At 33.2% G+C, this 20,941-nt stretch overlaps 3 protein-coding genes across 5 annotated transcripts; 2 read left to right on the top strand and 1 right to left on the bottom strand.

Moving 5' to 3' along the window:
• Positions 1-230: 230 nt before the first annotated feature.
• LOC114162956 (shaggy-related protein kinase eta) lies at positions 231-5,095 on the top strand. Its single transcript, XM_028046973.1, has 12 exons — positions 231-488; positions 1,414-1,506; positions 1,639-1,698; positions 1,781-2,053; positions 2,141-2,215; positions 2,694-2,750; positions 3,152-3,292; positions 3,427-3,477; positions 3,571-3,666; positions 3,742-3,825; positions 3,955-4,056; positions 4,466-5,095. The coding sequence occupies exons 1-12, from the start codon at positions 474-476 to the stop codon at positions 4,559-4,561; spliced, it is 1,143 nt and encodes a 380-aa protein (XP_027902774.1). The 5' UTR covers positions 231-473; the 3' UTR covers positions 4,562-5,095.
• Positions 5,096-9,606: 4,511 nt separating this feature from the next.
• Positions 9,607-12,437, top strand: LOC114196076. Of its 3 annotated transcripts, none has more exons than XM_028086592.1 (3): positions 9,607-10,136; positions 10,292-10,997; positions 12,040-12,437. In XM_028086592.1, exons 2-3 carry the CDS (start codon positions 10,348-10,350, stop codon positions 12,257-12,259), a joined length of 870 nt encoding a protein of 289 aa, XP_027942393.1. In that variant the 5' UTR covers positions 9,607-10,136; positions 10,292-10,347; the 3' UTR covers positions 12,260-12,437. The 3 variants fall into 3 exon arrangements, with proteins under 3 accessions (XP_027942393.1, XP_027942392.1, XP_027942391.1); XM_028086591.1 differs by having other exon boundaries at positions 9,608-9,867; positions 9,984-10,997; XM_028086590.1 differs by having other exon boundaries at positions 9,608-10,997.
• An 853-nt stretch (positions 12,438-13,290) lies between these two features.
• LOC114163977 (cellulose synthase A catalytic subunit 8 [UDP-forming]-like) lies at positions 13,291-18,492 on the bottom strand. Its single transcript, XM_028048400.1, has 13 exons — positions 18,315-18,492; positions 18,114-18,190; positions 17,985-18,036; positions 17,751-17,898; positions 17,282-17,554; positions 16,690-17,035; positions 16,418-16,555; positions 15,754-15,879; positions 15,460-15,672; positions 14,990-15,224; positions 14,697-14,896; positions 14,251-14,604; positions 13,291-14,169 (listed from the first exon to the last, which is right to left on the bottom strand). The coding sequence occupies exons 1-13, from the start codon at positions 18,490-18,492 to the stop codon at positions 13,582-13,584; spliced, it is 2,928 nt and encodes a 975-aa protein (XP_027904201.1). The 3' UTR covers positions 13,291-13,581.
• Positions 18,493-20,941: the final 2,449 nt, after the last annotated feature.

Genomic DNA, 20,941 nt, shown 5'->3' with positions numbered 1-20,941 from the left:
ATATGCAACAATCATTCTAAGACGAATTCCGCCGACGTTAACATGAAAAAGCAAAAAACATGAAACTCAATTATCATTATTGATTTTCCTCAATGAAGAAAAGAAGGTAGCGTTATGATTGTTCATTACCTTTTCTATTTATTAATAGTTTAATTTTCATTTTTTAATTCTGATTTTTGTTTAGCATACCTAATGATTATGATTAACAGTGAGGTCTTCCTAATGTGCAAAGTTAGTCAAGGAAATTGGGAAAAGTCCAAAAAAAATTAAATGGAAAAGAAAAGAAAAAAAAAAAGACAGAGGAAAGAAAGGAGAGCTGGAATCACATGGACTTGTCTTTCTCTTGCTGGGACCTCCATTGAAATTTTCTTCTCTCCCTTCTCTCTTAATCATTCTCTCCTTCATCTCCTTCTCATCTTCTTCTTCTCCCATTCTTAGATTAGATTCGTCTTCTTTCTTCTCTCCCCTCTGCCATGGCTGAGGATAAGGTACTTTTTCTCCCGGAAAAAATGTGTTTTTTTCTTTGTATTGTCTGGTTGGTGAGAAAGCTGAGTGACCCAGAAATGGGAGAGTTGAAAATGTCTTTGTGATTTCTGCTGTGAAGAGGATGAACCTGGAACTTTTTTGTCTGGGATGTGTGATTTGCGTTTCTCTTTCTTTCTGTTTGCTTGCACAGTTAAAAAGGGGGAGTTAGGGTTTGTTATTTTTGGGGGAATTCGGTTTCTTTCAAAAAATATGGTCTTCAAGCTTGATGAAGAAGACCCCTCTGGTTCATTTTGGCGTTGATCTGTGGGTTTTGTGAGGTTTCATTTTATATATTTTGGGGAGAGACTCCGAGATTTGTTTTTTGCATATACTTGTATCGGTATTTGATCGTGCTTGTTATGATCTTGTGTTGGTGTTGGACTACCAAGTGTCAACGATTTTTGTTTTCTGTTTGTCTGAACTTATGATCATTTGCCAGTTATTCACCAGATTAGATTTTGTTTTTCTGATTCTGATCAAATATCTTTGTCTACCCCTTTCCCTTAAATATTTGCTCTCAACATTTTCAACTGAAGTTTGTCCTCTGAACTTAGTGATGCTATAGTTCTTGGTTCCTTGTATTTAATTTGTTTCGTAGCTTATATCCTTAAGTTGCTAACCTGGTTTTTTACCCGATTCACATCGTTTATGAAACGTACCTGAGTTATTCGATGAGCTGTTGAAATGTGATGTTCTAATTTTGTATCATGTAGATGATCTTAGTCTTTACCTAGTGTGTGTTTTTTTTTTCATGTCTGCCAATTAGTTAAATATATTCTTCCAAATTTTAGCTTCCTTCTGAAACCAAACCATTTTGAAATATTTTGTGAAGAAGGTTAAAATTCTTATATTTTTTATAACTTGTTTTAAATACGATTATTTTAACAGGAGATGTCTAACTCTGTCATCAATGGCAATGATTCTCTCACTGGTCACATCATATCTACAACTATTGGAGGCAAAAATGGGGAACCTAAACAGGTATTATCTTTGTGAATTCCTGTTTGCCGCTAATATCAGTCTTATTCAATTTTTTTTCTTGGTTGTTAAAAGCACCTTTACCACACATATCCTCGATTGTGAGTTTAATGTCTTGTTCAATGATTCTTCCAGACTATTAGTTATATGGCAGAACGGGTTGTAGGAACTGGGTCATTTGGAATTGTTTTTCAGGTATGCTATTAGCTCAATACTAGATTCGTTACTCTTACTATCTCCGCCTGTTTTTCCTCTGCTGATAATTATTTTATCTTAGGCAAAATGCTTGGAAACTGGGGAAGCAGTGGCAATTAAAAAGGTTTTACAAGACAGGCGATACAAGAATCGTGAACTGCAGTTAATGCGTGTGATGGATCACCCAAATGTGATCACTCTGAAGCATTGTTTCTTTTCCACTACAAGTACAGATGAACTTTTTCTTAATTTGGTGATGGAATATGTTCCAGAGTCCATGTATAGAGTCTTGAAACACTATAGCAATGCTAATCAGAGAATGCCCATCATCTATGTGAAACTTTACATGTACCAGGTATGCTGCGTACTTTCTGGCATTTCATGAATATCTCTGATTTATTTGCTCGGTGTCTGATATTAAAAGATTGTTAAATGCATGCAGATTTTCAGGGGGTTGGCTTATATCCACACTGTTCCCAAAGTCTGCCACAGAGATTTGAAGCCTCAAAATATACTGGTTTGTTGACATGACATTGTTGTGCCTGTGTGTGTATATGGGGGTGTATCTAATGAGAGGCCTTTGTTTGTGATGGTTTGAGAAATAAATATTGAGTATCGATCTTATCATGAATGGTTGAGATTTAAACTCAAGTCATCTGAGTTTTTGAAAAAAATCTCATGACTATTTTATGCGTTTATGTGACTTTAAAAAATTTCGAATCCTATCCATTCATTTATTGTTGTACGGCTCAAATTTGTTCTCTCTAATCTCACACTTACAAAACTGGCTTTGTCACTATATAATATGGTGAGAGGAGTTAAATTTGGCTATACAATCATACATGGATGGTTAAGATTGTGTTAGTTTTTATCTTAACCATTCATTTGAATGTGGTTGGGGATTTGCTCTTCTCACTTGTACGCACCCTATATATGTCAGTTCATTCTTGAAAATGGTAGTTATTTATGCCTTAAATGTAATTCTGTGATTCCAGGTGGATCCTCTTACACACCAAGTGAAGCTATGTGATTTTGGAAGTGCAAAAGTTCTAGTACGTTGACCTCCTTATTTTGCTTTGATGTGCTTAAAATTTGTCTGTTTTTTCTAGGCATCATTATCTTTTGTATTGATGGCGTAATAACTTAGTGTGTCAACCAATAATCTATCAGTTGCCATAAATTTTTGACAGTCTGGATGAAGAGGGTCTGATTTTTACACTCTTTTTATTATGGTCCATTGTATTCATGTATTGGTCAGCTCAACAGCAAGCTTTGAAGCTTTGTTTTAAGATTTTCTTTTTATATTGTATTAAACATTTTGATTATTTTTCTTGGCGTTTTGCAGAAACAACATATTTTAAAATTTTGGGAGGTTTTTGTTATGTTCTGTATGCTTTCAAGTTATGCATTATTATTGAGGATCATTTACTAACCGTCAATTTTGTCTCATCAGGTCCAAGGTGAAGCTAATATATCATACATATGTTCGCGATTCTATCGAGCACCAGAACTTATATTTGGTGCCACTGAGTATACAAGTTCAATTGATATTTGGTCAGCTGGCTGTGTCCTTGCCGAACTTCTTTTGGGCCAGGTCTGTGTTATTGGTTTGTTTTCATTAATTTGTATTACTAAATACTATTATGTAAATCTATCACAAAGTGATGTAAATGTTCTCTTGATTATCTGCTCCCTGTGTGTTATCTGAAACAATTTGATCTTTCGCAGCCATTATTCCCTGGCGAAAATGCTGTAGACCAGCTCGTACATATTATAAAGGTGCAATTGGTGTTATCATGTGTAGTATGTTTCATTAGTCATGTAATTATTCCTTTTCATCATCAGTCACCTTTATAAAATTTTGTATTGTAGGTGCTTGGCACACCCACTAGAGAGGAAGTGCGCTGTATGAATCCCAATTACAATGACTTTAGGTTTCCACAGATAAAAGCACATCCATGGCACAAGGTCTATAATTTTCTCTTCTTTCATATATTAGTATGAAATATTCCTGGCATTCTAACTCCTCGAAATTGTGTGCAGATATTCCACAAAAAGATGCCTCCAGAAGCTATTGATCTTGCATCTCGGCTTTTGCAATACTCCCCAAGTCTTAGGTGCACTGCGGTAAGTGAGGCTGGCTCCTCCCCAAGTCTCAGCCTATATCTATCCTGAGTTTGATTAACTAACTGGTGAATGTTGTTATCTAGAAAAACTTGCAAATTAATTTAAAAAACAAATATCTTTGTTATGCAGCTTGAAGCATGTGCTCATCCTTTCTTTGATGAACTCCGGGAACCCAATGCCCGCCTGCCAAATGGTCGTCCATTCCCCCCTCTATTTAACTTCAAACAGGAAGTAAGTCCTTAAAACATATTTCTTGGTCATATTTGTACTCTGCTAGTAAATTATTTGTACAGACCAATTCAAGACTATGAATAAAATTGATAATAATTAGAAAAAAAAGTTAAAAAACACCTTGAAGCCTGGTAAGGGTCTGTACATCGACAGATGCTTTAGGGCTGCCTGGTAATCTGAATATTGCCTCTTCCATTGGGCAAGGGATGCTCATCCTGAACCCATCTGTGTAAAAAATAATTTTGAAGTGTTCTCTTTTACTGCCTTTCTTTCTGTGTTTGTGAATTAGGGTACACAAAGCAGTACATATATATATATATATGAATTGTGTTCCTTGTACAATCCTGATAAACATCCAAGCTAAACATAACTGATGGGCAAGTGTATTTTTTATTGTCCCTTTTGACAGTTAACCGGAGCATCTCCTGAGCTTGTTAATAAGCTGATACCTGACCATGTGAAGAGGCAAATAGGGCTGCAATTTGTTCATCTTGGAGGATCGTAATGATAAGCTTAGGGGTGATTGTGGGATACCATTATTTTTGTCTAAATACCATGTTCTGTGGCCTGGCCAATGTAGTTTGAAGCTGAACCGGGACTGAGATTTGGGAAGCTGGATGGCTGCAGTTGATCCGTCAGTATATGTATTACCTTTTGATTCTCTATTGGTACCGGTGGATCTTTATTTCCCCAGGAAAATATAGCCTTGTTTATTGTCGAAGTCTACATGTCATATAGTAGGAGTATACTTGACCTGAAATGGTCATATCAGAACTTAGAATGCTTGAACTGTACGGGGAAAACTAAAGCCTTGGCTGGAAAGAGGGGAGAAGGGTCCCAGAAGAGTTTTGATGGTGGGGTTGTTGGTTGCCTTTGCTTTCGTTTCCTCATGTTAATATGTGCCTCATTTTGCAAATGCTGCACACCCAGTTCCTTTCCTTGTCAAATGTAATGTGCTATTTATCTGTTTCTTCAAGGCCGTTTTCTATTGTTCCAAATTTCATTTTTATTTCATGAATCCGACTTCCTCAAAGTTTAAGCTCTTTTTTGCTAATATCAGTTCTCGTGATTTTTTTTACAATTTGAATCTTAAACCTGATGTAATCTATAAAGTAACTGAATCCATGATGTTTGTTCAATCATTTTTTTTTTATTAAATATAACTACTAGCAAACAGGTATTGCAAAAGGACTAAGAATTTTCTACAATAGACAAATGAAAATTTCCAATTCCAAATCCATATGTGGGGTGGAACTTTCCTGAAACGTAGAAGGAATTACTACTACATGTTCATGCAATGGACTAATTCTTACGTGACATTTTAACATGTTATGTAGAGAATGATGAAGACTATGAACTGATTCCAATCTGACCAAAAGGTTTGTCTGACATAAATAAGATGGGATTCCTTGCAAACAAAATGAAAAATTCCGATAACATGAAATTTGTATGCCAAAACATGAAAGGTGACTTCTTTATTATTCCATGTCTGTCCTTGGAAGAATGGTGTCTTCAATTCCATTACTCAGGAAGTGATTTTTCTGTAGTAGTTATTTTAAGACTTAAGTGTTTATGTGTCTTGTTTTAAGTATACCATTGTAGACGAATATTCATGTGAATGTGTTTTATGATGTGTTCAGATTCTACTACTTTAATTTAATATTCAACTTTCAAAGTAAATATAATGTGGATTTCAAAGGCATAAATGTTGTTCAAACCTTCAAACCTCATACTCTGTCTGAGGAGTAGTGCGGTCAAATTTGGTAACTATGACTCTTTCTTTCAATTCATAAAAGGTGAACTCTTCACCTCCACGTTTACAAATTCATTATACAACTTTTTTTAAAAGTGAGAGCAACAAATTATGTCATATGCCTTTTTTATTATAAATATATTGTTGTTTGTTGATATTAATTTATTTTATTTTATTTTTAAAACTCATTATTTTATACAATATATTGCTATTAATTTTAAGAGTTTTATTCTATCATATTAGCATTCTTCGGTATGAGTTTTTCTTTTTTTGGTACATATATAAAACCCGAGTATTATTAAATACGAGATTGTATTAACAGGGAAAAGGAGTGAAAATAAATTGGGAAAGAGGAAGATAATTTTATTATTATGTTGATAAGGGAAACAAGTTATTAGATTTATCAAAAAAAAAAATCCAATAATTTAGTAAGAAATGGAAGATAAATGAGATTTATTAAAAGAAATATGTTTCCTGTTTTAGACAAAACATGGTTCAAGATCTTACTTTCATTAAAAATATAGAAATAGATAAGACGTAATTATCTACCATCTTACCAAATATATATATATATATATATATATATATATATATATATATATATATATATATATATATATATATATATATCAATCTATGTGCAAAGTCAAATAAAATTTAATTAATTAAATTTTACTATATATACTCTAATACGTGTCAATAATCCTTATGTAAAGTCAAATATATGTTAATTAACTAATGATAAAATCAATACAATACCACAATATGTCTTTCAACTATTATATTATATTTTTGAAAGACTCGTAAATAAAACAATTACTGATATGAAATATCTTTCTTTTTTCTTATCCTGTCAATTAACAAGATCTTTCGGTGAATATTTAAAATAAAAAATGTAAAAAGTTACATAACACAATTTTATCTTGTCTCTTGAATTTTTTTATGCTAACTTCTAAATAAATTAACTCTAATTTTCTTTCTTCCTTTTTTCACAATTTTAATTTTAACCAAACAAAACAAACGAAGAATATATTAAAGGAGAAAAAAAAGAAAATATTTTTTCTTTTTTTAATAGATAAAAATAAAAGATATGGAGATTTATATATGTTTCCTTGTCTAAGAGTAAGTAAAAAAAATTATAAAACATTTTATATTAATTAATACTCACAAAAAATATGCTCTTCTTTTCTTATTAACATAGAAATTTATTTATTATTATTATTTTAAAAACTGATTTATCTTTTAGAAAAAAATTGAAAAGAATATTTGTATCCAAAAATCATATCTCTTTAGTAATGACGGGGCCCATAAATTTTAACATTTTCAAAGTCTCAGGGTCCACGTAAGTCTCAGCCCAGCCATTCTCCAGAGAAAAAAACAATAAAATAAGTAAATCACTTCGGTTCACGACAAATACCGAACATCTTTCTTTCTATATAATAAAATAACCTTTTTTATTAGTTACATAAACATTAAAGACACATCACATCACATCACAATGAAGAGTTTTTTCTTCTTTTTTTTTATATTGAAAATCCATTTCTCATGCATATTATGCATCTAATCATAAAGAAACATTTTCAAGAATAAAATCGTAACAAAATGTTCTGTCTTAGAACAGAATATTATTTAAATATATTAATATCTTTAGATAAAATTATTTAAGATAAAATTCTACTTAACAAAATTTAATTTTATTGATATTATCTCCACATATTTAAGATAAAAATATTAATATACTTAGATAAAATTATGGTGCGATTTTGATGATTAAAAACATTGATTTGATATATAAATAAATCTGTTAACGTAGAAACACATCTTCATTGTGCATTATACGGTGATATAATTAAATTTTAATTAAAATATGATTAGTGCAGAGTTGGTGTAGTTCAAAGGGATTGAATGAATTAACGTGAAACACAGTCACATGGCTGTATCCTTCCATTACTTAGCCAAGTGTTTCATTATCAATAGCTGGAAATGTCTATATCTTAGACATATACTATCACAATTTGCACTTTTATTTATTTTTTAATTACATTAATCATCTTTATAATTTCTGTGAGAATAAAAGGACTATACATTACTTTAATTTATTGCATTCTTTGCGCTTTATCTTTAAATATAAGTGAAATGGAATCAAAAACAGAACTTTCGTGTCCTTAGAGACAAGTTGTGCAAGTTGACAAACACAATGAATAATTAGTAGGGTTTATTCAACATGGGGCATGAGAGATAATAAAAGATGAAAAAATATAAATAAAAGATGTTATTTAAAAATGGGATGCTTAAGATTACTAAAACTTAAACTAAGTCTATCAAATAAATAATTATAAAGAAAAATGTTATATACTTTGTTCCGGTACATCCAATAAGTCTCACATCGTTTAGGAGTCGAGGTCAAGCGAAGTTTAAGTATTCCTATCTCCCTTTACTCTCCGAGACGCCTTTTAAAGACAAAACCGTGATAGAGCTCGAATACTCCAAAATGGATAATATCTTGAAAACGCGGTGATTGTTCCTAATTAATTTGAGTCAGATGACTGAACTTTGGTTAAACATTTATGAAGTAAATTATTATTTTAAAAATATTGTGTGATTAATAATTTTTTGTCATACTTGATTAAGGAGATATGAAAAGTAAAAAAAAAAAAAGGATAACCACAATAAAATTTTTCTAAAGAATGAAGATATAAGAATGGAAATTAAAAGAGAGAGTTAAAAAAAATGATAATTTTTGTAGTGATTCAATTATGCCATATTTATATTCATTTAAATCCTCTCAATCTTAATGAGATTATTTCATTATATTAAATATTATATTGTAATTGTATTTTACATGCTAGATATAAGACACGAAATGCATTTTAACATTATTTTATGCTAAATATTAGAAATTAATTCCTTTACAAAATAATTTCATAGTCAAAATAATCTTAAAAAGCATCTATCAACATCGATAGTAACTTAAACAAAAAAAATCAAAACTCATAAAGATCTGGCATTACTAATATATAAATATTCAAATGTTCTAAAGGCAAACCTTTGAAGTTTCGAATATTCTATCTCTTACAAAAATTCAGCTACTCATAAACAACATTAAACTTGTCTTGCACCTATCACAAACCATCAAAAAATGACACGCATTCTTATTATATCTACTTTATTATAAACGTTACATTCACCAACATTTACAACTAAATACTTCATTCTGACATTTAGTAAGAATCAAATTTTTCTCCAACATTTTTTAAGGATTTTCTAGTCTCTGTCCAATTGCATAGGATAACTCCTCTTACTTTGGAATACCAAGTTTTATATACTTATACATTTTGTTTCCTTCTCCTACACTTCTATTTTGGTAAACTTGATTGGAGTAAACAAAAGTGAGAATTTATTCTTCAATCAACAAAATTCAAATTGTACAAGTTCTTTCCATAATCCTCCAAACTAGTCACATACACCCGAGAACAAATTAACAAAAAAAGCACAATAGACACAAAGATAAAGACTAATAATTAACAACAAAAACACACAAAAAAAAAACAACAAATTAACATGATACACAAATAAAGGGAACACGACAAATTAAAGTTAATGGATAATATGTGTGGTGTGGCTAACAGACCAGTGGTCAGCAGTAGTCGCCATTATTATGTAAAACCTGGACGAGTCCAAATCTGTGTTTGTAGTTTTTTACCATTTTTTAAGGTCCATAAAAAATTCTCACACTTCACCACAGCCATGTAGTTGGAGTTTCTGCTTAAGCCACTATCTATCATATAAAGTAGACAAAGCTCACCCACCCACCACTCACACTGTGCACCCACTTGCTCATTGCAAACTTTTTTTCCCAGATAATCTTCAATCATAAATTTTTTCTGCAATTCGATTAATTTAGTTAATAATAAGTGAATAAATGCTCATTTTTTTTAATGTACAGTCATCCGTATCTATCTTGGTACAACAGTACCAGGGTTTCTGTTAAATTTCCCAATAAAGACAAAGTTGTCTTTTTTTTTCCTTCCTTTGCTTGAATCACTACCCTAAATCATGTAATGATTCGATTGCACTCAATCTCCCAGTCTTATTGTTGGGTTTTGTTTTTTTTTTTTCATAGTTTCTTTGTTTTCCTAATTTTTCTCCTATTTTGCCCCCATTAATCACGTAGGTTTTACCTGGTGTGAGTTGGATTGAAACATGTCAGATGATATGAACTGTTTGTGGAATTTAATATTTTGAGGTAAAGCCCATCTCTTTGCGGCTATTTGGGGGCTTGTTTCCTTGGACAGTGAGGTCGTCCATCTCATAGGTGACATCCCAGGTTAACATTTTTTTTTAAAAGTGTGATTTTTTTTAAGAATATCTGAAGAGATTGTGTCCCCAACAAAGAAGTGGGTTGTTGGAAGATACGTATGTTACTCCTTTGATTTGATCACATTTTCATCCTCTTTAATTAAAAAAAAGGAGTTTTTTTAGGTGGGGTTTGTACTCTGTGGCATTGTAAGAGTATCTTGAGAGTGAACGAGTTGTTAATGGATCAAGATAGAGGTGAGGTATTGGATCCGGTTCATGACAAGAGTTCAAGTCATTTGGTTGAACGGGTTGCAATTGCTAGCGATAGTATAAGTGAAGAAGCTGGAACTTCGAGACGGGTCGATGAGAATTCAGGATCTGATAAGGAGCTAAAGGAGGAAGTTAAGGGTCAAGACAAGCATGGTCGAGAAAATTCCAGTGATAAGGTACCTGGGGTTGATCAGGGAACTAGTTGTAATTCAAACCATTTTGTTAATCAAGAAGTGATTGAAAGTGTGATTGTGATTGAGTCTATTCGGACTGAGTACATGAATGAAGATAATAGGAAATTGGAAGTAAAAGTTGAGGAATCGGGGTTGAGCTTGGGGTCCATGAAGGCAGCAAAAGAGGTGACTGAAACTGATAAAAGTTCATGTGTGATTGATATAAAGTGCAGCAGCCACAAAAAGTTATATGACAATTCTGAAGGTGAAACGATTTGCAGGATTTGCCATCTGACTTCTGATCAATCACCGGATGTAACAATTGTTGGCACTGCTACTAGTGCTACAAGAGTAGATTTGATTCAGCTTGGTTGTGCATGTAAAGATGAACTAGGCATCGCGCACGTTCACTGTGCTGAGGCGTGGTTCAAGCTCAAGGGGAACAGGTATCTGTTCTTGTCAAATTAGTTTGATTCTAGTTTTTGCAGATCAACAATGAAATCAGTGTGCTTTTTGAGGTTTTGCATTGATCCTTTTAACATCAACGACGTTCCTGATGTTGTCTGCTTATTTTGATTTCCTATATCATAAGTTTTTGTCACTTATACTGTCTGGCGCACTTTCTGATAACTCATATTCCTCATCCCTTTTGTTGCTGTGTTTGTGTTTGATGATATATGGAACATTTTTAATTCAACAATAATATTGGATAGGCTTTATCTTTGTCTTTCCTTGACTTGTCTTGATCTTTTGAGATCAGTGGCATCCTTGTGAACGTGTTCTTACATTAGAATAGGATTTTAGAAGTAGGACTTTTCAATATCATAATCAGTATTCCTTCAAAACCTTTCCAGATCCATGACTGGGCTTATGTTTGATTTTGCCTTCATAAGGCTCCTTTGGTTGAGCTCTTGGCATTGAATTTGCTTGCCACCATTTACAATTAGTGAACTGGGTAGCATAGCGTGCTGCTATTTGCTTTGATTGGTATATCTGTAGTTGGCCAATCACTATCATCACTACTGCACCCACACATAGCCATTCCTTGCATATTGATCAGGATTCTATGATGAGTAAATTGGAGAAGTGCATCCAAACACGCGGTGGAGTTTCCTCCTTTAGGATATAAGATTGTGAGTATTATTAGCAATTTTCTCCTATTGTTTGTGAATTGAGGTTACGTGACATCCATAAGATGCATCAAGTGATCAAGTCGCAGTTTGGCGAGTAGTAAATTATTGGATTTGGTTGTCATATTCTTGTTGGGTCATTGATATTTGAATAATTGTGTCCATGAAGATCCTTTTGGATAATGTTTCCATGTTCAGATAACAATAGGGGACATAGGTTAAGAAATGTTAGTCTTATCACCCACAAAATGATTTTTTATTAGATATTATAGGGACCTGAAATGTAACAGTAGTTATGCATTCTATCCATTGGATGATTCTACCTTTTACTGATACTAACAACCTTCTTAAACCACAGGTTATGTGAAATATGCGGTGAGCCTGCAAAAAACGTTTCAGGTGTTAGCAGTAATGGGTTTATAGAAGAGTGGAATGAAAGAAGATTCATGGACAACGATGGTAACTCATCCCCAAGAATTGTTGGATGCTGGCGAGGACAGCCATTTTGTAACTTCTTGATGGCATGCCTGGTGATAGCCTTTGTTCTGCCTTGGTTTTTTCGTGTAAATATGTTCTAGATGATGAATCAAACTATATAGTTTTTGCCTTCAACTCTTCATTCCTACCAATGTCTGTTTGTGTTGTTCGGAGGTAAATATACACACAGCGAGAGTATATGTTACTTTTGGTGGCAATGATGTTGTAAAAATTAAGATTTTTGCTGCAAAACAAATACATAGAGCCTTCTTTTGTTCCTTTTTCTTTTTAAATTGTTTTAGTTCCTTTTACTATTAGACAATGTTTTGGATCTATCTCATCCTGATACAGCTTCAAGTATAATCGAGTTTAGAAACCTGGATTAGCTAAATTGCATTTAAGATATAAACTGAATTTGGATTAAGGTAATGTCGATTTATGTTCCTTCCACGACACTGCTATTTAAAAGAGAACAGGAAAGTAAAATTTTCATATGTGCACGTATGATGAAAAATAGAAGTGTTTTATTTCTGATATAATATAACATAATGATAAATGGTAATTAGAACTAAGAAAGAAGAAAAGAAGAGACATTGAAGAGGAGAACAACAAATTGTACTTGTCCTCCTAAATTGTTGTGATTTGTAATAGAGACAGCACAAAAGATCCAAAAATTGGAGGGTCCATCTCTGGTTTGATTGATGATCCAAGTGGTTCGTCCGGTAATTACAGATGGAAAGTTCGTTAGGCTCGACCACTCCAGCGATTACGACATGACAGTTGCATTGCAGCCACTCCTCAATTTACTTTGGTCAAAATTTGAGGTACTTTTCGTGTAATTAAAGGTTGGAGACGATACGTTAGAGAAAGAATAACATTGTTATTCATAGACATAAGTTCTGGAGTGTTAGGTCCAAGATATATGACGCTGATGATTTACTAGCTTTCGGTGTGAAAACTAATGAGGCTGAGACCTTTCAATAGAATCAATAATTAAGAATCTTATATTATTGTTCATAAGTGAGTGGACATACATCTTATATTATTATTATAATAATATTTTTTTTATAAAACTTCAAAATTTACTATGAGAACTAAAAAATGAATTTTAATGACAATTAAATTCAATGGAGAGACTGAAAACATATTTTTCTAATCTTTATTTTGTCCATATCATTCGAATATCTAAGTGGAAAGCAAAGTCACTATTTTACATTGAAACAATCGGTGAATGCTTGTTCTCTACTCAAAGAAATTCGTCCAACGCATGGAAAAGAAGCAACAACGATGTCTGCAACCACACTTTTAACATGCTTACACATTTCAGCAAAGAACTAATGCGGCTCAAATCATCAGCAATCATCATCCATATTTTGAGATATGATCAAAACTTTTATGTAGGTAGTGTGTGTGTGAGAGAGACTTAACAATCTATAGAAATGCAGGTCTGGGAGATGCTAGAACTGTCAGCTCTGCTGATAAAAGGGTTAATCTTCACCCACACCAGAGAGAACACAGACGCCAACAACACTGACCACAGAATAACAACGGTTGGAGTACGATTTTGGCGACCCATGAGACCCTTTAGGAATGGATAGAGATGGAAAATAACCCAAAAGGCAAAGAAAACCTTTCCAAAAAGTGGTCCCCAAGACTCATATCCTCCGTTAAGTGCATCAGAAAATCCAGCCACAACACCAACTATGTTAATAACGATAAGGGTGGTTGGAGGAATTAAGAGTGTGGTCCACTTTATGATATATAGTTCACCAAACTCCGTGTCTTCAGCAGCTTTGGCAGTGACCGTGAAGTTAGTGTCAACACCGGCCAACATCTTCAGGAATCCTTGGAACACAGCAAAAAGATGGGCTGAAACTCCTCCAATCACCCAGAACTGCTCATTACGCCACAAAGCTTCAATGGTCACACCACTCCACCGCAGCTCAAGCACACTGGTGATTATAATGGACAGGAAAAGTCCAAGAAAGAGGGCACTTGCAAGGTTCGAAAGCTGCATCAAATTACCAACTTTTACATTACTGAAACTGTTTTCATTGGTTCTGTAATTACATAGAGTTCAATAGATATTTACCGTTGGTATGATGAATTTTCCTGTGAGAAGGCAAATTGCAGGGAGAGTGCAATAAGCAATGAGAGGAAGGGATGTAAATGGGTAAACAATGGTGTTTATGTAAGCAAGTCTCTGCAGCCATCTGAGGCGACCTCCTGCAAAACCATACCAGAGAGGACAATGTCTGCTGAAGAAGATTTCAACTGATCCAAGGGCCCATCGAAGAACTTGGTGCAACCTATCAGAAAGATTGATTGGTGCTGATCCTTTGAATGCAGGCCTTAAGGGCATGCAGTAAACTGACCTCCATCCCCGGCATTGCATCTTGAAACCCGTTAAGATATCCTCAGTCACTGAACCATAGATCCATCCAATCTGAATAAACAAGAAAACTTGTTATCAAATAAGTAAAAAGGTAAATGTATGTAGCAAATCAGTAGTGAAGAGCATTGGCATTTGAGTGTAACCTCTTTTCCCCATGCAGTTTTCTCTTCATATCCACAGCTAATAACATGAATGGCCTCTTTGATCAGCATTGAGGGATCAGCAGATTCTGGCAGGCCTCCACTCTCCATCAGTGTAGATTCAATGAAAACAGTGGACAAACCAAATGTTTTCTCAAAGCTCATTTGTGAAATCAGCATTGACCTCTCGTATTCATCATAATCTGGAGGAAGAAAAGAAGCAAGAAGCATTTTCCTCATTCAAGACTCTGCTATGTGCTTAAGTAAAACTCATTCAAAAGCTTCACTGTACTTACTGTCAATCTCCCTAAGATTAAAAATGGCAGCATCGAGTTCTTCCCTCTTTGCATCTCTATAAAGCTCCGAGACATCTTTGGTTTGCTTCTTTGAGGGGCAGCAACAACAGGATGATGATTTTGGTAATTTGGGCATGGAAGGTGGGCTGTAGCCATAAAGTGCTTGTCTATTGAAAACACATCCAGTTCCCACATATACAGGTCCTTGAATGCCATCAAGTCCTTTCATGTTAACCTGAAAGAGATCAAGGTTGGAAAGTATACAGTAAATGTGTGTCCATGATTTTTACTTCATACAAGTTATACCACCAGATGCACTTTATTCAACACCATTACAATATTGTTTAACAACCAAACAATTTCTGTACATAGAATCAGATAAATTCCAAATTATTTGAAATCTCTCATTCACAAAAAGAAAACACATCAAGTTAATACTTGTTTGATGCTCTTTATTCTATAAAACTTACATCAAAGAAAACTGTGTTGCGATTGGCATATCGATCACTACGATCGATACCATCAAATCTCTGGGGAAACTGCACATAGCACAATTCTCTTCCAAGTACTGGATCCATCAGAAAGCACATTGCTTCCCGAACAGCCTTGCTATTGTTCACATAATGATCACAATCAAGATTGAGAATAAAGGGAGCATTTGTGAGAACTGCAGACACCCTCACCTGTATAAATGCAAATAAGCATCAGCCACTATAAAATTTTGATGACCTTATATAGAATATTAATTGAAGTATCTACCATACCAGTGCATTTTCAGCACCAGCCTTTTTGTGGTGTTGGTAACCTGGCCTTTTCTCTCTGGAAACATACACCAACCTGGGAAGTTCATTTCCTTCTATGTCATGGGCACCACTGTGTCCAAGGAAAACCTGCAAATGGCAAACAGAAAGTTTGCTCACATTTCAGTTTTCTTTTCCAATGAAGATGCATATAGAAGTATGGCATGCACTTGTTCCAATAATTGATCAATAGAACTAGTCAATATTTCAAAAACAGAGAAGGTTCTCACTTTCCATACAATCATTCAAAAGTTTCTTCATATTATTTGCTCAGAATGAAAAATAGAGTGATGATTAGTAGAATAGAACAACCAATTGCTCATGAACGTTCAAATGGAGCACCAATTTTCATCAAAAGAAAAAGTAAGAACAAATGTTGTGGATATTGAAGAAAAATACACAAGGCTTAAACTAATCATATTCAAGAAAGCATATTTTGAGCTGAATATGTGTTAATTGCTTCTACACAAAGTAGATAACTAGCTTTACATAGGATTCCATTAAAGTTCTGGACTTTTAAACTTCCAAGTTTGCTCCTTCCAAATAATTTGGTAGCCAATTTGCAGAAATCGGGCATCTGACTATGTCAGAATTGAGATTTGATTACACACAAAATGAATGGATGTACCTGAATCATGCCAGGGTGATCACGAGAGTTATTTCCTGGCCATGAGGTTCCATCTTGCATAGTCCATCCTTCATCTGGTGTTTTCTGAGCCTTTGCTACCAAAGCATTAATTCTCACTTTAAACTCTTCATAGTCTCTCTGGAAGAAAAGTAAAGACAATCATGAAGAGGTTTCTCTTTGAACAAAAAAAGGGTGGTGCTTAAAGCAAGTCATATGTTTTCTAATTGTTCCATCAAGGTTGTTCCTAACTTTGAGGTCATTCAGATGTTTACCTTCATTGCTCTACGTTCCTTAACAAAAGAAGGTTGTACTTTGTCCTTAAGGTAGTCAATCTTCTGAGAGAAGTAGAACTCAGGTGCACGTGGTTCAATTGCAAACTTTTTGCAAAATGGAATCCACTTTCTTGCAAAATCAGCTGTCTCCACAAGGGATTCAAATGTCAGCATTGCAGCACCATCATCAGACACATAACAGGATACTTTATCCACAGGGTAGTCCACAGCAAGAATAGAAAGCACTGTGTTAGCAGTGATCAATGGCGGTTCTTTGAGAGGATCGACTGTACTGACAAAGAAATCCACAGCAGCAAGCTGAGAGGGTTCACCAGGCCTTTCATATCTGCCATGACAGTGAGTATTCAAGCATCCAAAATATAAACTAACTCAATATCATTCTCAAATTCAACTTAGATCTTGTTTTACTTTATATTATCCATTCATTTACCTTTCACAAATCTAAACTGAGAAAGAAAGAAAGAAAGAAATACTGGAACAATCCTCAATACACTTCAATATGATTTTTCATTTCAAATCTTGAAGTACAAGGAACAAAGTTTCCAAATGTTTCACAACTTTGGGTATTTACCTTGCAGAAAGCCTGTCAATAAAAGTGTCCCTGTTGATGGGAGACCATTTAGGGAACTGATCTAATACCCAGGAAAATGCAAACCAGATCTCACAGATGATGGATGTCAACCACAGACCAAAAGCACTGTCAACTGGATTTGTAACTCGATAATGGAAGAAAAGACCCAAGATTATAAGTCGCACGACTATCACAATTCTGTATGGTGTGATTCTCGTTTTTGGGATTGGAACAATCGTTGAAAGTGGCTCAGCAGCTGCAGCCTCTGAGGACCTGCACAGTATATCAGCATGAAGCCATGCACATCATTACATATACAAGGAACTCTTTTAATTTCTTCAATAGCTTCTCTTAAAATGAACCAAGTTATGGTCTGAAATATTTTTAGCTTTCCAAAACGGGTGTTATTTCAATACACATCTTGTATTGTTCCCTGCAGAAAACACGTTACATAACGCATAAAACTCACTGTATTTCTTCCATCTGCTGTTCTTGTGGAACTGATGCCTCATTTTCAGTCTTAGGTGCAGACTTTTTCTTCTTGTTCTTTTTATCCTTTTCCTTCCAGCTTTCCACTCTATTTTTCCAGATTGGATTCCCAGATTCATCGTTCAGTTCTACAAGAAAAAACAGATCATGATTATCAAAAGGAAGTACCAAAGAAACTATACCAGAAGATGTAGTAGGCCAAGTTTCTCTTTACCACTATCCACTGTGGACACAGTACTGACATGCCTAGCATGGAGCCCAACATCCTACATAATGCAAGCAGAGATTTTGTAAGTGCAAACATGAACAACTTTACACTAAATATTTAAGAGTAAATAATTACCTGAGAAACATTGATCTGGGCAGCCATGGTGGATTGATTTCCATAAGCCTTGGTGTCATCATTATCTTTTGCTCTATCTATGAAATATACAAAAGAGACAAATCTAATGAACTAGTATATGCATAAAACTTTTTTATTTTATGAGTATGATAACAACACAGTCTTCACTAAATGAGTTAGGAAGTGAAAGTTAACACTTACCAGCATAGGGAGTGGCACATCTCAAGCAGACCTTACGACCCTCATTGACTTCATATTCAAAACAAGCCTTGCAAATTGGGAAATAGCACTCATGACAAGCCACAAACACCTCCCCATTAGCATCAACTCCAACTTGTTCACCACAAGAGTTGCAGAAGTGAGCACCGGATTCCATCATCTTTGGTTCTGGTCCTTCGGTTCTCTCTCTCAGTGTATGCTGTGATGGAATTTTATATGAAAGAGCATAAACTCATGGAGAGTGGTGTCTGATGTAAAGGGTGTGGAAGGTGATGGTAATGCGGTGGAATCATTTTCAGAGGTTAGGAGGTTGGTGTCATTGGTTGTGTAGCTCACACACAAAGGCACGTTCAGAGACAGACAGTGAGAGATGAGAAGCAACGTCTGGTGTTTTTTTCATACCAAGAAATTTAACGTTTGAATTTATTGCGGGAAGTATAAGGAAGGCTTCGGTTGTGCTGGGTACGTCTTTAACTAACAACTCTTAAACTACAAGCTCACGACCACTGACCAGCAACCAAAGCAACAACAGATATTAAAATAGTATAATAGCTCTGCCATGAAAAAACATTAAATAAATCAAATTACACGTATTATAAACACTGACACAACATTTTTTTGGAATCACAGTGACATAATTGGTAATCTTATCGATGGATAATTTATGTAAAAAAATTTAGATTTAATATTTCTCTTCATTTACAAATCAATTGTGTTTAAGCAGAAGGATGGTGAATTAGTTGGATAGGAAAATTAGTGTGGGTAATATAGCTGTTAAGAAATAGGGATTAAGGTAGGGGATATTTTCAATTTCTTGGTAAGAATTCCTTTCAACACTTTCTTTTGTCATATACATTAATTTGGGTTAGAAAGCTATAATCAGATACTCTTCTACTTCGACTTATATATATCGGTAAATAGTATAGAAGTATTGAAGTGTCCAATTTAGGGGGAAGACTATAATCTATTTTTCAGTTTTTTTTCTTTCCATTTTTTTCTCTACCAAGCTTTTACTTAACTCTTCGTGAACAATGATCATTTTTATTTTAAATATATTTTTTCAATACATACATTAGGAAAGAACATTAAGTTAGTTTTCAAAACATAATGCAAATAAAAATGTGACATTTGCTTTTTCTGTACTTAACAGACTCTAACACAGTCTAAAAAGTTTTTTTTTTTTTTTAACGAAAGTTAAAACCTTAAATTTAATTTTATAATATGTAGAATACATGTCAATTAAGTTTATGTTTGCAACAAGAATAGAGTCGATTATAAGTTCATGTAACCTTTCTAATAAAGAAAAGGTGTTAATGTCAAATTAGTATAAGTTTAGTCGACGTAAATAGAGTTTACTTAATAATAGACAGAAATAGAGTTGATTTAGTCAACTATAAAATACTAACTATTTTTAACTTTTAAATAAATAAAAACATTTGTGTTTACTATATATCATGTTAACTTATCAAGCTAACTTAAACAAATATTAAAAATATCAGTGTTATTTATTTTTAATATTTATACTTATTTAAGTTACGGTTATTATCATATTAACACTAATTTTTTTTAATTTTAATTATTTATTTAAATTGGAGTCGATCAAGTCAACATTAATATAATATATCTTTGATAATTATTTAAGTTAATGTTTCTTAAGTTAGCACTAATTTATATGTTTTTGTGTTTTTATGTGATAACGAACAAAAAGCGTAAATTATATTTATCCAGAAACTTATGTTTAAAGAAGACACATTTTTCTTATTTATAATTTTTCTTCTTCAATCACCTTTTTATATAAATTTTTTCACACTCGTCTTTTCATACACGATCAAGAAATTTTGATTTTATTCTCATATTTTTTTCAGCAAAACTCTTTGAATTTAAAGCTTATTTGTTCGGTATACTTTTTGTTTGATTTATTTTTGTTGAAGATAAAAATGTTGTCCTAGATTTTTTTTTCCTTAAATTATTGTCATTAACTTCGACCACACTTACGTAAATTAAATTAATATTAAAAAAATTATTTAATATCAATTTAAGTGATACTAAATTAAATATATTTTTAAAGTACATTAACGTTAGTTTGTCCATCCAAAACTCTTTAAAAAATTAATTTAACAATTAAGAATGAATTTACATTCACTTAATTGACACTATTAAAAGTCAATCTTCAAAAATAATATTAATGGATTAACATTTATGATTTGTCTAGGCTACGTATAATAACTAATTGTTATCAACTTTTACCTTTTAGAGTTAACTTTTTCACAACACTAATTATATATTTTTTGTATAAATTGAAAAATAAATGGTGATTATCTATTTAGTTGTGCCTTTGTTTTAATATTGGAGGATTAACTGATAGGATAGATTTGGAAACAAAAAATGTAAAAAAAAATAGTTATTCTGCAATTTGTGTATTGAAAAGTGTAAGAATTAAATTTCCAATTATCTAATAATATAAACTGCTTTTGTTCTATTAATTAATAAAACAATTGTCCAGTGTATTTTTTTATTTTTTATAATAACTATAATGTTATCTTTAACATGATTGAAAATTAAAGGCAGTTTAAAAAAACTTTGAACATATAACTGAGTCCAATTGATAC

This window comes from Vigna unguiculata, chromosome 9, assembly GCF_004118075.2.
Source record: "Vigna unguiculata cultivar IT97K-499-35 chromosome 9, ASM411807v1, whole genome shotgun sequence".
NCBI lineage: Eukaryota > Viridiplantae > Streptophyta > Magnoliopsida > Fabales > Fabaceae > Vigna > Vigna unguiculata.
The sequence above is the reverse complement of the archived record's forward strand: the minus strand, read 5'-3'. Positions and strand labels throughout refer to the sequence as shown.